The sequence below is a fragment of the Lissotriton helveticus genome, chromosome 10, assembly GCF_964261635.1.
Source record: "Lissotriton helveticus chromosome 10, aLisHel1.1, whole genome shotgun sequence".
Classification (NCBI taxonomy): domain Eukaryota; kingdom Metazoa; phylum Chordata; class Amphibia; order Caudata; family Salamandridae; genus Lissotriton; species Lissotriton helveticus.
This window is the reverse complement of record NC_136071.1, coordinates 1,217,040,212-1,217,054,297: the sequence shown is the minus strand read 5'-3', so window position 1 is coordinate 1,217,054,297 and position 14,086 is coordinate 1,217,040,212. Positions and strand designations below refer to the sequence as shown.

Here is a 14,086-nt window from a genome sequence, read left to right as displayed (position 1 = left end):
CTCCGCCCCCCTGTGGTGTGTCTAATGACCCAAGCCCTGCCAGTGAATAGAGAGGGTGGTTGAGGTAAACAGAGTACTCAAGAACCAGCTGCGACTGGTTCCGCCCCCACCCTGCACCTTCAGACAAAGGAATGTACTGTATAAAAATGGGGCTGTGTCCCCACAGAAGTTGTTCTTTTCCTGATCTTACTTGAGGGGGCTGCTGCTGCTGGGGCCAGGAGGAACCGCCACTTGGACTGCCTCCCTGCCTGGAGGGCCAGTGAGCTGGCCCCTGGCCCAGCCTTGCCCCCCTGCCTGCCTAGGAGGACTTTTGCTGGACTTTGTTGTCCTATAGCGCCTGGGGGCGCTGCATTTGATTGATAGCGCTGGGAGCGCTTTTCTTTCCCCTTCTAGCGCTTAAGAGCGCTTTATTTTGCATTTAGCGCCGGGATCGCTGCATTTTTGCCCTGTAGCACTTGGGAGCGCTGTGGCCCCCCCCTCTAGCGCTGGGAGAGCTTTGTCTGCAGAGGCCGGTGCCCACCCGGCATTGTCCGCCCCAAGCGAAAGCCACCTCGCTTATTTTTGGATTAATTTGCCCCCTGGCAGGTGCCCACCCTGCCAGGGACCTGGCCGTTATACTTTGAGTTTACCTCGAGGGAGCCCACTCCTCGGGAAACTCACCCCCGCCTAGAAGTGCCGAAGACGGGCCACCGCGCTGCCCGCAACGACCCGGAAGTGTTCCGGCCGGCCGGCCAATCACAGCGCGGCCCCGGGAGAAGCAACCGGAAATCCCGCCTCGCCGCCGGGAGAGGAGAGCCCAGCAGCGAGGAGAGGCGGCGGAATGGTGCAGGCGGGGCCCCGTGGCGGAGAGGAGAGCCCCGCCGCCCACAAGAGGGAGAAGTGTGGGAAGGGAGCCCCCGAGGAGCGGGAGCTCCGGTGAAGAGCCGCCGGGCAGAGGAGACAGCGCGAGCCCGGTGAGTGTCTGCAAAAGGGGAGGGGGCAGTCGGGGCACATTGACGGTGCTCGCCCCTCCCCTCCAGTACGAGGCCCCGAGTGGTTGTGAGCCCGTGAGGCTCCAGGCGGCACTTGTGCAGAGCCCCGAGGGGCTCAAGGGGCACTTGCGGAATCTCGAGTCCCCCAGAGGGGGGGACTCCCACCAAAGGCGCCCCACGTGTTCGCGGGTCCCCCGTGAGGGACCCCCCCGCCCCAGAGAGGCGGCACCTGTTACTAAGAGCCCTAGTGAAAGGCTCGTGGGGGCCTTACCAGTTGTTGAGCCTGTCGAGGCTCCAGCATCCCGGGGCATTCTTTTAGAGTCCATGAGGGACTCCAACGTACCGGGCATTGTGTGTTGAGCCCTGAGAGGCTCAGAGGGGTGCATTTTGATTTCGTGAGTGCCCACCTCATGAGTTAAGAGCCCAGAGAGGCTCAGGCGCTACCATTGTTGTTTAGAGCCCTGTGAGAGGCTCAAGGTGCCACCTATGTTTTAAGAGCCCAGAGAGGCTCAAGGGGACAGTTGTTTTCTGCAGAGCCTGTGAGGCTCCCCCATCGTGTTGGCCCCATCATTGTGCTACCCAGTTGCCCAGCACTTTGTGGGCAACTGCTCCGTTTAGGCCCCCCTGACATTGGACACAGGGCGTCCTAGCCCCAACAAGGCCAGAGGGCCTAGGGACAGTCACAGGTGGTGACTTACGTGAGTTTGGCGCAATTGTACTTTTTCTGCACCTCTGAATGTGTTTTTATGCGTCATGTGCCTTGTCCTTACACCTCTGAATGAATGTTATGCATTGCATCATGTGTTATGTGCTTACACCCCTACAGGTACTGTAATACTTAGGTGGTTGTTTTCTCCCTAGTACAGGTGGTGCTAGTGAGGTCCTGGTTACCAGTAGTTACTGGTTGTGTTATATTTTTGTGCTACAGTGATTTACATTTTAAGTGCTATTTCTGAAAGTGTTACTTCTGATTCCTGACAGTGGTGCAGGTGGCCCTGTCTTGTACATATCCCCTGTAAATTCTGCCCGTGCCTCTGGCACATTGTAAAGTGTGTGTTTTTCATCTAATGTGTTTTGGTGTAATGCAAAGGCTATTTTTATATAACCTTGTGTGGAGTTTCCTTTGTGGTGGGCCTTGGGTGTTGTTGCTGGGGTGCGTGCGCAAATACTTAACTTACATCGCCTCCAAGTTTAGCCTTGCTGCTTGCGCCACGTTACCTAGAGAGTGAGCAGGGGTTATCTTGGCATGTAACTCCCTTGCCCTGACTTGGGAATGGTGGTCTCTGACTGACTTTGGCGAAAGCCCTGGCCAGCCAGGGATCCCATTTCCAACAGGTATAATTTGGCCCGTGACATTCAATGGGTAAAAATTAGTACCAAAACTACGGTCTACATGTTTCAACCTCAGTGTGAAAAATCACAAGGCTTTCTTCAGGGCCAACAATGACACGATCTGTAATCTGTAAAGACAAGAACTGATGACAGTAAAAGACTGTTTACTGTCATCTGTTCTTGTCTTTTACTGATTACAATTCCTTTTCAGAGCATGCTGAGAAGGTAAAACCGTAAGTGCACCTTAGCATGTGCATACCTCTCGTGTCACTGTTGGGCATGTGGTGCAAGTGTGGTGCAAGTGTGGAAAGGAGACGCAAAGGGCTTGAGATGGGGAGGCAGTATTACACAGGCCACGCCACTCTGGCATAACGAGCGATTGGGTAGGCTGATCTACTCGAAGGGATTTGATCACTGGGATCTCATTGGTATATCCAAAGTGGGAGATATGTGGAAGTCAGGCGATATCATTCCCTTTTCACAGCTGCAAAAGGATTTCAAGCTGGCGGGCTCTGAGTATTTTCGTACCCACAAATTAGGCACGCTTTACTCGCCGTGCTCCCCAGAGGAGAGTTGCTCCCCGAGTCCTCCTCATTCGAGGATAGAGTGCTAGACGGGAATTTGCTGGAAAAGGCCATATCATTGATTTATAAGAAAATTATCAATAACATGTCCGATACCCTGGTTCAGTTAAGGGCCAAATGGGATCATGACGTAGTGTAGTATGTTTATCTAGGGATCTGTATTGATACTCCTATTTCTGACCCTTGTCCGGTTAATAAATCACTAATATCCATACAACGGCACAGAAACCCGTTTTCAGATTAAGTCATAGCGCATGCTGTCAAATTAAGCAAGCACTATTCCTCCAGCCCCCTAGAAAGCACACCGAGTTCTCAAAACAAACCAAACCACCAGCAGACCTGGGAAATCCCCCGCAGCTATTGTTTTGATTTCGTTCGAGAACTCCTGTAAAGAATGCAAGAACGACCAGTTCTTATGACATCCTTACTGACGTATTATGTCCATCCTTATGTCAAACTCGGCACCTTTCAGGTATAAATATACCGACGCTGCCCTAAGCAAAGACACGGTGGTGATGAGCTTGGAGCAGTGCTACTTGCCGGAGAGCCCAGCTGATGCAGGAAGCCCACGGACGCTGCCCCTCCCTTTTGACGCGCTGAGAGAGACGCTGTCTTTTCTCCTCCCGAGACTGGGATACCGAGTCCTGAGAACGAGATACCAGACCTCCTGCTTTCTATTACCCAGGTACGGAACTGACTAAACCCTTACAGAGAATTCTTGAGTCAGATTCTTGGCAAACCAAACTTAACTTAAACTGCTACTTACTTACTCCCTCCCATGTATTAGGCTTAGGTCAGGTACACCGGGGTAGGCGTATTTAGAAGCACCAGTTGAGTACGTTAGTCAATGTATATTTGTCTGTATATATTTTATCTATTTTAAAGTATCACATGGCTAAGAAACCATATCAATGCTTTTACAGTATTATTTCATAATACTCCTTTTACTGTATATCCATGAAGCTCCCCTAAATGTGAAATCTTTTGGAATTTGTGTTGCTGTTGCCTAACTATGTGCCCATTTGTTGGCGCGAATTTTTTCTCCTTCTGTTTTTCTTAAATGCTATACTGCGGTATGCCCCTAGCCGGGCGGGGGGAGGGGTGGGGTTCTTGTATTCCGTCTTCTTGCTGGTCTGTTTTATCCCCACCCAGACACAGCTACTGTAATGATTCAGTATTGAGAGTCCGCGCCCTGCCCTGTTGTCATTTTGTAAATTTTTTCCATTCACAATCCCTCCTCCCTCGGCTCCGATCCGGGTATTTGGTGCATATTCCTCCTCCCGGGGCACGCCCGCAATCCGGATCGAGTGTATGGATAGATGGGAAGGGAGGGGTGGCCTCCTTTTGATTTAAAAACAGCGGGAATGATGCCGGACGGTTATTACCACGGCTGCGGATGCAATATCGGATGCGGAAAAGATTACCCGAAGGTGAGCTTCTGATCCCTGAGATCTCGATTTTGAGCCCTTCTATCTCCCAGGCCCTCCTTTATCACTAGTATATCCGCTCGATTAAGGTATTTGTTCCCTCTATACAAACTAACTAACTCGATCATGAGCTAGTATTCGCACGCTTGAATGAGCCTCTGCCTTTCCCTGACATCGAGCGATTAAACAGGGGATAATTTCACCTTCCACCTACAGATATCCTTTATGAATGTTTTTATGCTTGAAATTCAACCTGTTCTAAAACATTATTATGGAATATATTGTTTTCCATGGCCTGTGTTCTTTCCCTGCTTGACAGACACCGGGATTTACTGTGTCTTCAAAACACCATGTTAAAACATATCATTTTTCGCTGTTCTCTTCTTTAAAAGAGGGCTTCAGCTGCGTGGCGAACAATTGCTCCCGGCACTGTATGGTGCTGGGGGTTGAGACTGCCGCGGAACAAGTTGTCTCTCTGAGTAAGGAAATTGCTGACCTAAAAGCAGATATTTTGGGAGATAACACACTTACCAAAGCTAAGGAGGCCGTAGATAACTTATAAGCAACCATCAAAGAATTTGATATAACAGCCCAAACCAAGAAATTGGAAAAGCTAGCTAGAGACCTTAGACTTTTTGATAAAAAAACTGTGTACCCGTACTTGCAGCCCGACTACTATAAGCAGGATAACCAGGGGCGTTTCACCAACCGTACTCATAGTGGCTACAGAGGAAGACATAATTTTACAACATTTTCCGATTCCTCTTACAGCTCTGGGAGTGACGTGGAGGCAGGACCCAGTTCTTCTTACAATTACCCACCTCAAGAGCTTGGATATCAGCAGTACCCTGCTCAATTCCAGCACTCTTTTTTAGATCAAGGCCGCGGACAATGGCGGCCCCCACGAGGACGTGGCAACCCTCGGATGAGAGGTCAAGCGAGAGGTCAACAACAACAAAATCCTGGCGGTTGGGAAGGCAACAGAGGCAAACAGCAGAAACAAGTCACCTTTCGCCCCGAAGTTCACGGAGAAATTTCGACCAGGAGGAATACCTACAGGTGGTGAACCAGGCATCCATCCAAGATCAGACTGGGGAACCAACCACACCTAATAGCAGTAGGTCATCCCCCAACCCTGTGATCAACATCTCTAATCACAATCTAGACGAAGAAGAGATCAAAGTTTTGAGCAGAGGTCTTTCCTATGTTCCCACGGCTCCACCCAATACATTTCTGCTGAAAACGGAACTATACAGATTTTTTAGGAAGATTAGGTTAAGATACTATTTCCGAAATCAAACTACTAGACAACGTAGTTCCATCACCGGCCTCAGAGAACCCTCCACTTTCTTTCCACCCACTTATGCCATGAGCCATAAGATTTTGGCGTTTGAAGAAATTGTGACCTTTGCAGTGGACCGTACATTGGACCAACGTAAATTTGTCAGATTGAATTTGCCCAAAACAGAGAAAAAGGCATTAATGGAGCTGTGCAACAACAAAGAGCTCGTCATCAAGCCCGCCGACAAAGGTGGGGCAATTGTCATTCAGGACCTTTGTAAATACAAAGAAGAGATCTATAGACAATTGTCAGATGGAGTAAGCTATCAGTTATTATCTACTGACCCCTCACGTGAATTGGCCACCACTATTCTGGCAGCCACACAAAAAGGATTGGATGCTGGCTTTCTTAGTGAGCAGGAATTCAAATTCCTCAATCAAAAGTTTCCACGACTTGCTACTATATATACCTTACCTAAGGTACATAAGAACCTAGAGAGTCCCCCTGGCCACCCAATCGTGTCAGGTTGTGGGTCTATGTTAGAACCTTTGTGCAAATATGTTGATTTTTTCCTAAAGCCGATTGCTCTCAACACTAAGGCGTATCTTCGTGATACCACATAAACTATTAATCTCATTGACGAAAGACCATTCAACCCAGGAAGTGAACTCTTGGTGACGTGCGATATTGTTTCGCTTTATACCAGCATCCCTCAACTTGATGCTTTGGAAGTGATGAGACAAGCCTTAGACAAGCGACCGGCACCTGTCCAGGTTCCCACAGACTTTATACTCGAGCTGCTGAGTATTGCCATGAGACAGAATTTCTTTATTTTCGAAGAAAATTTCTATTTGCAGACGAAGGGGGTAGCCATGGGGGCTACCTTCGCTCCGAATCTGGCTATTATTTTCATGGATCATTTTGAACATTAATATATTTTTTCCACTAATAACCCTTTTCAGAGTAGCCTGACTTTGTGGGTCAGATACATAGATGATGTTCTGTGTATCTGGGAAGGCAGCAAAGAACTACTTCTTGAGTTTCACGTTTGGCTCAACTCCAGAAACCCCCATATCCAATTCACGATGGATTCAAGCAATGAGAAGATTCCATTCTTGGATATTTCGATCTATGTAGATGACAATCGGTTACAAACTACTTTATTTAGGAAACCAACTGAGCGAAATTCCTTACTGCAATATGGGAGTCATCACCCCCGAGGTTTCAAAGACAATCTCCCAGTAGGCCAATTTCTTAGAATTAGGAGAAATTGCTCCACCCGTGGAAATTACATCCAAGAATCTGAGGTTTTAAGTGAGCGCCTCATCTCCCGTGGTTACCCCGCTAGAATGGTGAGACGCGCAAGGAAAAGGGCCTGGTACAATCCACGCGATATTCTGTTGAATCCAGAAATTACCAACCAATCGGAAATGGACCGGATCATCTGTGTAACCACTTTCTCCACACGGAGCAATGAAGTCAAACGTATTATCAACAAGAATTGGTCTCTTGTGTCGGATGAGATACAGCAAACGCAGTTCCCTCTTCATTCTTTTAAGAGGGCCAAAAACATACGGGACATGGTGGTCCACTCGTATCTGAAACCCGTCAGTCAACCGACTCTTACAAGTTTGTGGAATCTGCCTCCATTGGTGGGACATTATAGATGCGGTACATGCTCAGCATGTCAAACCACTATTCAGACTAAGACCTTTGACCGGAAGGACTTACAAGTTAAAACATCACACGAATTGCAATTCGAGTTGTTTGATCTACATTGTCCAATGCCCATGTAGACAGGTATATGTGGGTCAAACACAACAGAAGATTAAGTCACGCCTATCGTCCCACAGTAGCCGGTTACGCTGCAATGTGGCGGGTGCCCCGCTAGTGGAACACTGGCAAAGGGCTGGGCATGCTGTCTCAGATTTGAGATGGTTTGTCATTGAAAAGGTCTCTCTGGGGAGAAGAGGAGGTAATGTCTTGACAGTACTAAACACCCGTGAATCTAAATGGATGTCCCTCTTAGACTCAATCAAAAATGGCCTTAACGAGCAAGATAGCAGTTTGGCACAGTTGCCGGCCCTGGGTTGATGGGGTTACAGAGATCCATCCTAAATTAGATGGGGTCACACACCCTGTAGGTTTGGTATATAAGATAACGAATCCTAATGGGAATATGCTGATGCTCAGTGTGCTCCTGTACTATCTCAAAATACTTTCCGCCATATTCTGGGCTCCCACGATAAGCCACCCGCCTTCAACCTCATGTTTGAGAGTTGCGCGGGCATTTAGAATTATGCTGGTAGTATCTCCCTCAGGATTTGGCTTATAATGAATTTTGTAATAGGAATATGCTGATGTCTGTATGATCCTGTTTATACCATCTTAACATAAAATGTCTTTTGTTCTCATTTTGGGCTCTCACGAAAAGCAACCCGCTTTCAACCTCATGTTTGAGAGTTGCGCGGGTATTTGTAATTGTGTCACGATCTCCCAATTGAGTGTTCGTAAATGACCAGTATAACTTTGGGCAGACTCCGGCATGCATTAGTAAAAAAAATCTTTTTGTTATACCGTTATCCGAGCCCGTAATGAATCACACAATCAAACAATTATTGAAACTTATTTTCCTCCTGTGAGATGGTTACACGAAGACCACACTATCAAGATAAAAAATTCTTATTGTGTGGTCTATGTAGTAGCAATCGTATAGTTCTCCAAGTAACTCTTCCCTTTCCCTTAATGGGATTTTTTATCTGACTCCGCCCCCTAAACTCCGCGTAGCGGGAGTTGCGGAGTTACTGTCCACGGACACTTTTGATCCCATGGGGTATGTGTTAAACAGTGCGTTTTTTTGCAATTTACCCTGGTAATTCACTATCCTTTCCCCTGACCGTTTTCTCCAGTTCCCCATAGATTTATCCGTTATCGTGACTGACGGTTTGGCAGCACGAATCCCGCCGGTTACCAGCTATCGGACACAGGCTGATTACCCGATTACGTGGCACCGACGAGTGTTTTTTGAAAGACGGTTGGACTATTCCGCCCCCGTCGCTCTTCATTTACACACAGGTATGTTATGCTTTTGTAATTGGGTAAAACATACCGTGTGTTTCATATAATTGAAGAGTGCTCTGGCTATCGCTAGCCCTTGACATGGGTCTGCCTACAATCATATTTGCCCATGCAGAGTCCCCTATTAATATCATACTTGGCCTCAGCTCAATACTTGTATAACTGACAATAGACTCCTTGACCCCGTATGCCATACTGGGGCCTTGTATTTTTCTGTGGATAGTTTTAAAGTATTAGATAGATCCTTAAATCCAGTGATTTTTACCCACTAGTTCCAGCATTCGAGTAGCTTCCCTGACCCCCCCTTTTTTGTACCAGAATATTCAGGTCTTGATAAAGTAATTTGGTTTTTTAACCAGTAGTACATAGACGATGGGAAGGCCGCTTGACCACTGGTTGTCCTCTCTCTCCTCTGCAGCTTTTGCGAATTAATTACGCTGTGATCGACCTGCGACTACCGCACAGTCCATCCTATCTCCTCGTCCTGAGCCCAGTTGGGCCTCGACTCCATGGTAATTTCTTCAATTATCATTGTAATTCTTCACCATAGTCTAACTTATAGGGCTATAGTGTAATATCACATTGTTTAATTAACATTTACCAATCTACTATTAATTTGTCTGATAGGATTGCCCCAATCTTCCTGGTTGCATATGTCCTGATGAAGACCCCGCCTAAGGATTGAACGTAGCCTACACATAAGGGTCGAAACGTCGACGGCTTTCTTCTTAGACTTCCGGCACAAGCCCTCTGCATTCTCAAATTGACTGTGTGTCCGCTGAAAGTTTCTTTGTCAAAATATCTCTTCATTGTATGCCCTGATTTTTGGGCTTATGTATTTGAATTATTATGATTGTGTTGGTAACTTTTGTACTCATCACCTGTTTTCTTAACTGTGTTTACCTTTTCCTTGACCTTACACTTCTTCGAGCACTTCCCCTCCCCTTTCCCTCCTTTGGGGCTAAATGTTTGATTTTGCAACTACCTCATGGTATTGATAATAAATTACAGTACCTTGATTTCTCGTGCATTTATTGTTTTGTTAAGTTGTCTAAATAATAGTTGATGTGTGTTAGACACAACACGTCTCTCTTGCGGGGACCCCACCTATATGTATCACTCTTCTTTAAAAGGCCTCAGTATTTACTGTGTCCTGATACGTTCTTTGTTAAAATATATAGGGGCATATTATCAAGGGGTTTTATCTCCGCTTTTTTGGCTTTAAAAGCCAAGAAAGCGGAGATAAAATTATCCCTATTACCTAGCTGTCGCTAACACCAGTTAGCGACAGCTAGTAGGAGATAGTGACCATCTTGGGCCCCGCTTTGCATGTCAGTGATATTTATCACTAATGACATGCAAAGTGGGCGTGCCAAGATGTTAGCGACTGGAAACAGTCGCTAACATCGCTATCTCCTATTACCAACGTTTGGAGATATTTGCGCTAAGCGCGAATATCTCCATAAACTAACACCTGCCCTGAGCAGTTCTTAGCCATGTTATCCAATGGGAGGTGGATAACATGGCTAAGAGCATTAGCTCGGTAATGCATGAATATCGCTGACTTTTCAGCGATATTCATGCATTGCGGCCGTTTTTTATCGCATTTGCGATAAACCTTGGTAATACCAAGGTTTATCTGCGGTAAAAATCGCCGCATCTTAGCGGTAACATTTTCTCTCTAACCAAGCAATAGCGATAATTATCGCTATTGCTTGGTAATATGCCCCATAATTCTTCACTGTTCATGTTTTTAGATCCTTGGGACTGAATGAAGTTGGCCCGCCCTGGCTGGGCTTTTACATCCCTCGTGTACACGATGACTATCGACCGCTAGGAAAGAAAAAACGTTGAAGCCTGAAATACGTTCGACCGGTAAGTGTTTTATTAGGGTTGTGAACGCGAGACTAGGATGTTGACTATTGAAAGACAGCATTGTGGCTATCCACCATCTTAAATAAACGTCCTTATATATATCCCCAGGTGCTTGTCTCGCTGCATTAACAGCTGGAAGGTGTTATAAGAAAGTAGCCCAGGTATCGCAGGGCCCATAGGTAAGACCCTTCAGAATCAGAAGTCGTTGTTGTGTTTTCCAACTATTTGAATTTCCTAAATCTAACCCCCAAAAAATGCTGGGGCAGATTTATGTTAACTGGCGCATCCCAGGGATGCGCCGGTTAACATGCGCCACAGTGCGCCACAGCTCCGCCACCCATGGTGCGCCGCATTTACAATGCGGCGCACCATGGGGCAACAACGGCACAGATGCGTGACGCATCTGTGCCGTAAAGGTGGCGCATTGCTGGAGTTGCGTCGCAAGCGCGACGCAGCTCCAGCAAGGCTCGGGGGTGCCCATCTCAACAATGCTGCGTCAAGACCTACGCCTGCTTCAAGCAGGCGCAGGCTTTTGACGCAGCATTGGCCTGAAAGTGACTGAGTGAAATCTCATAGATTTCACGCAGCCACTTTTGCGAGGCGCACCTGCCCCGGAACGCCCACCCTGCGCCGGAACGCCCACAAGCGGCGCAGGGCTTTACAACGTGACGCATCTGCCTAGATGCGTCACGTTGTAAATCATTCGTAGGGATGCGCCACGTTTACGCCGCCTTGCGTGACGCAACAGCGGCGTAAACGTGGCGCAAGGGCCTCATAAATCTGCCCCGCTGTTTCCCTGTCCTAAAGTAAAGTAAAGTAAAGTCCACATTTGTAAAGCGCACAATCACCAGTAAAGGTCTCAAGGCGCTGGGGGCCGTCGGGAAGATTAAGCGAGCTATTGCCCAGAGTCACATGGTGCTGGGCTAACCTGCCGCCGGAGCCGGGGATCGAACCGTGGTCCCCAGATTCCAGCGTCAGTCGCCCTGGCCGCGGCGCCACACCTCTCCCCTCCTACGCCAGAGCGCCCTTGAACTTGCATTATTGTTCGACTAAATAGACGGTATTTCATCAAAAGTACGTAGATTGTTCTGCCTGTGCCGCTCTACAATCAAGGTATATATTCCAGTTTTAAGGCTTAGTAGATTGTGCACACCCAAACTAGAAATGAACCAACGGGTGGTTACAAATACCTTAGCACCCATGTTTGCCGAACTCGGGCTTTCCTTTGGATTATTCTTAATTGTATTTAGTGTCTGGTCTAGAACTCTTTCTAATTCTCCTCTTCTTGGATGAATGTATTTTTGTTTCATTGTTGGGATTCCAGGTATTTAAGACCCTATTGGGCTTATCATGTATCAGAAAAGGCATCGGTTTTGAAATGCCTTGAATTAGATGCACTACTTTTAGCTCGCTTCAATGTTTTCTGTGATTTGAACTATAATGTTGCACAATATGATGGTAAATAGGATAATCATGAAGTGATGTGATGTGATTTTGTATATAAATAACATGTTATGTACATAATAGTGCCATCCGGTTTGAAAAACAAAAAAGCAAAACGAAAATGCAATTGTATAAAATGAGTTTAAAAGATGTTTCTCTTTTGTTCATCGCAGAATTGTCACGGCTGCAATAAACTGAGTTGCCCCGTTGTGGCCCCCCCTTCGTATACATGCCCTGATGAAGGTGCCGCCGTAGATCGGGCTTGGCACCGAAACGCGCCTTGGCGTGGTGAACATCGGTCCTGCTAACAATATCATATCTCCCCCCAGCATGTTGCTGAGAGGATACTGCAGGACAACCTCAGTGTAATTGTCTGCGATAGGCCGTGAGGTCCTTGGATTGTGTGAATGTGGATGGATGAATCGAATGTGTGAGTATGACCTAGTGGAATGAGTCTGTAAATATGAATGAAAGATGAGAGGGTGCCCGGGGGCTATGTATTTTTCTTAACTGTAAGTGCAATATTGTGTTATGTATTTATTTAAACGATGATGTCTTTAAACACTCTTTTTCATCATTTTGTTATTGTGAAAAATGAAAATAAAAAATATTTATTCTGAAAGTGCGTCAAAAATTCAATGTGCAGTCCGTGACAAGTGAGCTCGAAGTGGTGCATGTTATTAGTAAAGGACTCTTTGTGAGCCTCTGAATTGAACCATATAGGGCAGAGTCTTTGTTCTCTGATTTGCATTTACTTATCACCCCTCATCAGCCAGGCTAGCTTGAAACAGGTATCCCCCAGGAGCAGAGTGACATATCAGAGAGGCGGTGTCCAGTGTCAGCAGTGTGACACGTCAGAGAGGTGGCATCCAGTGTCAGCAAAGTGACATGTCAGAGAGGTGGCATCCAGTGTCAGCAGAGTGACATGTAAGAGAGGCGGCATCCAGTGTCAGCAGTGTGACATGTCAGAGAGGCGGTGTCCAGTGTCAACAGAGTGACATGTCAGAGAGGTGGCATCCAGTGTCAGCAGAGTGACATGTCAGAGAGGCGGTGTCCAGTGTCAGCAGTGTGACACGTCAGAGAGGCGGTGTCCAGTGTCAGCAGTGTGACATGTCAGAGAGGTGGCATCCAGTGTCAGCAGAGTGACATGTCAGAGAGGCGGTGTCCAGTGTCAGCAGTGTGACATGTCAGAGAGGCGGTGTCCAGTGTCAGCAGTGTGACATGTCAGAGAGGTGGCATCCAGTGTCAGCAGTGTGACATGTCAGAGAGGCGGTGTCCAGTGTCAGCAGTGTGACACGTCAGAGAGGCGGTGTCCAGTGTCAGCAGAGTGACATGTCAGACAGGTGGCATCCAGTGTCAGCAGTGTGACATGTCAGAGTGGCGGTGTCCAGTGTCAGCAGTGTGACATGTCAGAGAGGCGGTGTTCAGTGTCAGCAGTGTGACATGTCAGAGAGGTGGCATCCAGTGTCAGCAGTGTGACATGTCAGAGAGGCGGTGTCCAGTGTCAGCAGTGTGACATGTCAGAGAGGCGGTGTCCAGTGTCAGCAGTGTGACACGTCAGAGAGGCGGTGTCCAGTGTCAGCAGAGTGACATGTCAGACAGGTGGCATCCAGTGTCAGCAGTGTGACATGTCAGAGAGGCGGTGTCCAGTGTCAGCAGTGTGACATGTCAGAGAGGCGGTGTCCAGTGTCAGCAGTGTGACACGTCAGAGAGGCGGTGTCCAGTGTCAGCAGTGTGACATGTCAGAGAGGCGGTGTCCAGTGTCAGCAGAGTGACATGTCAGAGAGGTGGCATCCAGTGTCAGCAGAGTAACATGTCAGAGAGGCGGTGTCCAGTGTCAGCAGAGTGACATGTAAGAGAGGCGGCATCCAGTGTCAGCAGTGTGACATGTCAGAGAGGTGGCATCCAGTGTCAGCAAAGTAACATGTCAGAGAGGTGGTGTCCAGTGTCAGCAGAGTGACATATCAGAGAGGTGGCATCCAGTGTCAGCAGAGTGACATGTCAGAGAGGCGGCATCCAGTGTCAGCAGAGTGACATGTAAGAGAGGTGGCATCCAGTGTCAGCAGAGTGACACGTCAGAGAGGAGTCATCCAG

General features: G+C 47.6%; 1 protein-coding gene and 1 long non-coding RNA gene across 4 annotated transcripts; both read left to right on the top strand.

Annotated features, from left to right (window-relative positions):
- The first annotated feature begins 3,825 nt into the window (after window positions 1-3,825).
- LOC144784966 (uncharacterized) lies at window positions 3,826-9,693 on the top strand. Of its 3 annotated transcripts, XM_078664091.1 has the most exons (3): window positions 3,826-8,671; window positions 9,093-9,186; window positions 9,302-9,693. In XM_078664091.1, exon 1 carries the CDS (start codon window positions 5,206-5,208, stop codon window positions 6,217-6,219), a length of 1,014 nt encoding a protein of 337 aa, XP_078520217.1. In that variant the 5' UTR covers window positions 3,826-5,205; the 3' UTR covers window positions 6,220-8,671; window positions 9,093-9,186; window positions 9,302-9,693. The 3 variants fall into 3 exon arrangements, with proteins under 3 accessions (XP_078520217.1, XP_078520216.1, XP_078520215.1); XM_078664090.1 differs by having other exon boundaries at window positions 9,093-9,693; XM_078664089.1 differs by having other exon boundaries at window positions 3,826-9,186.
- A 399-nt stretch (window positions 9,694-10,092) lies between these two features.
- On the top strand, window positions 10,093-12,645 carry LOC144784967 (uncharacterized). Its single transcript, XR_013601725.1, has 3 exons — window positions 10,093-10,549; window positions 10,658-10,728; window positions 12,166-12,645. It is a non-coding gene; the product is annotated as an uncharacterized LOC144784967 (long non-coding RNA).
- The last annotated feature ends 1,441 nt before the right edge of the window (window positions 12,646-14,086 follow it).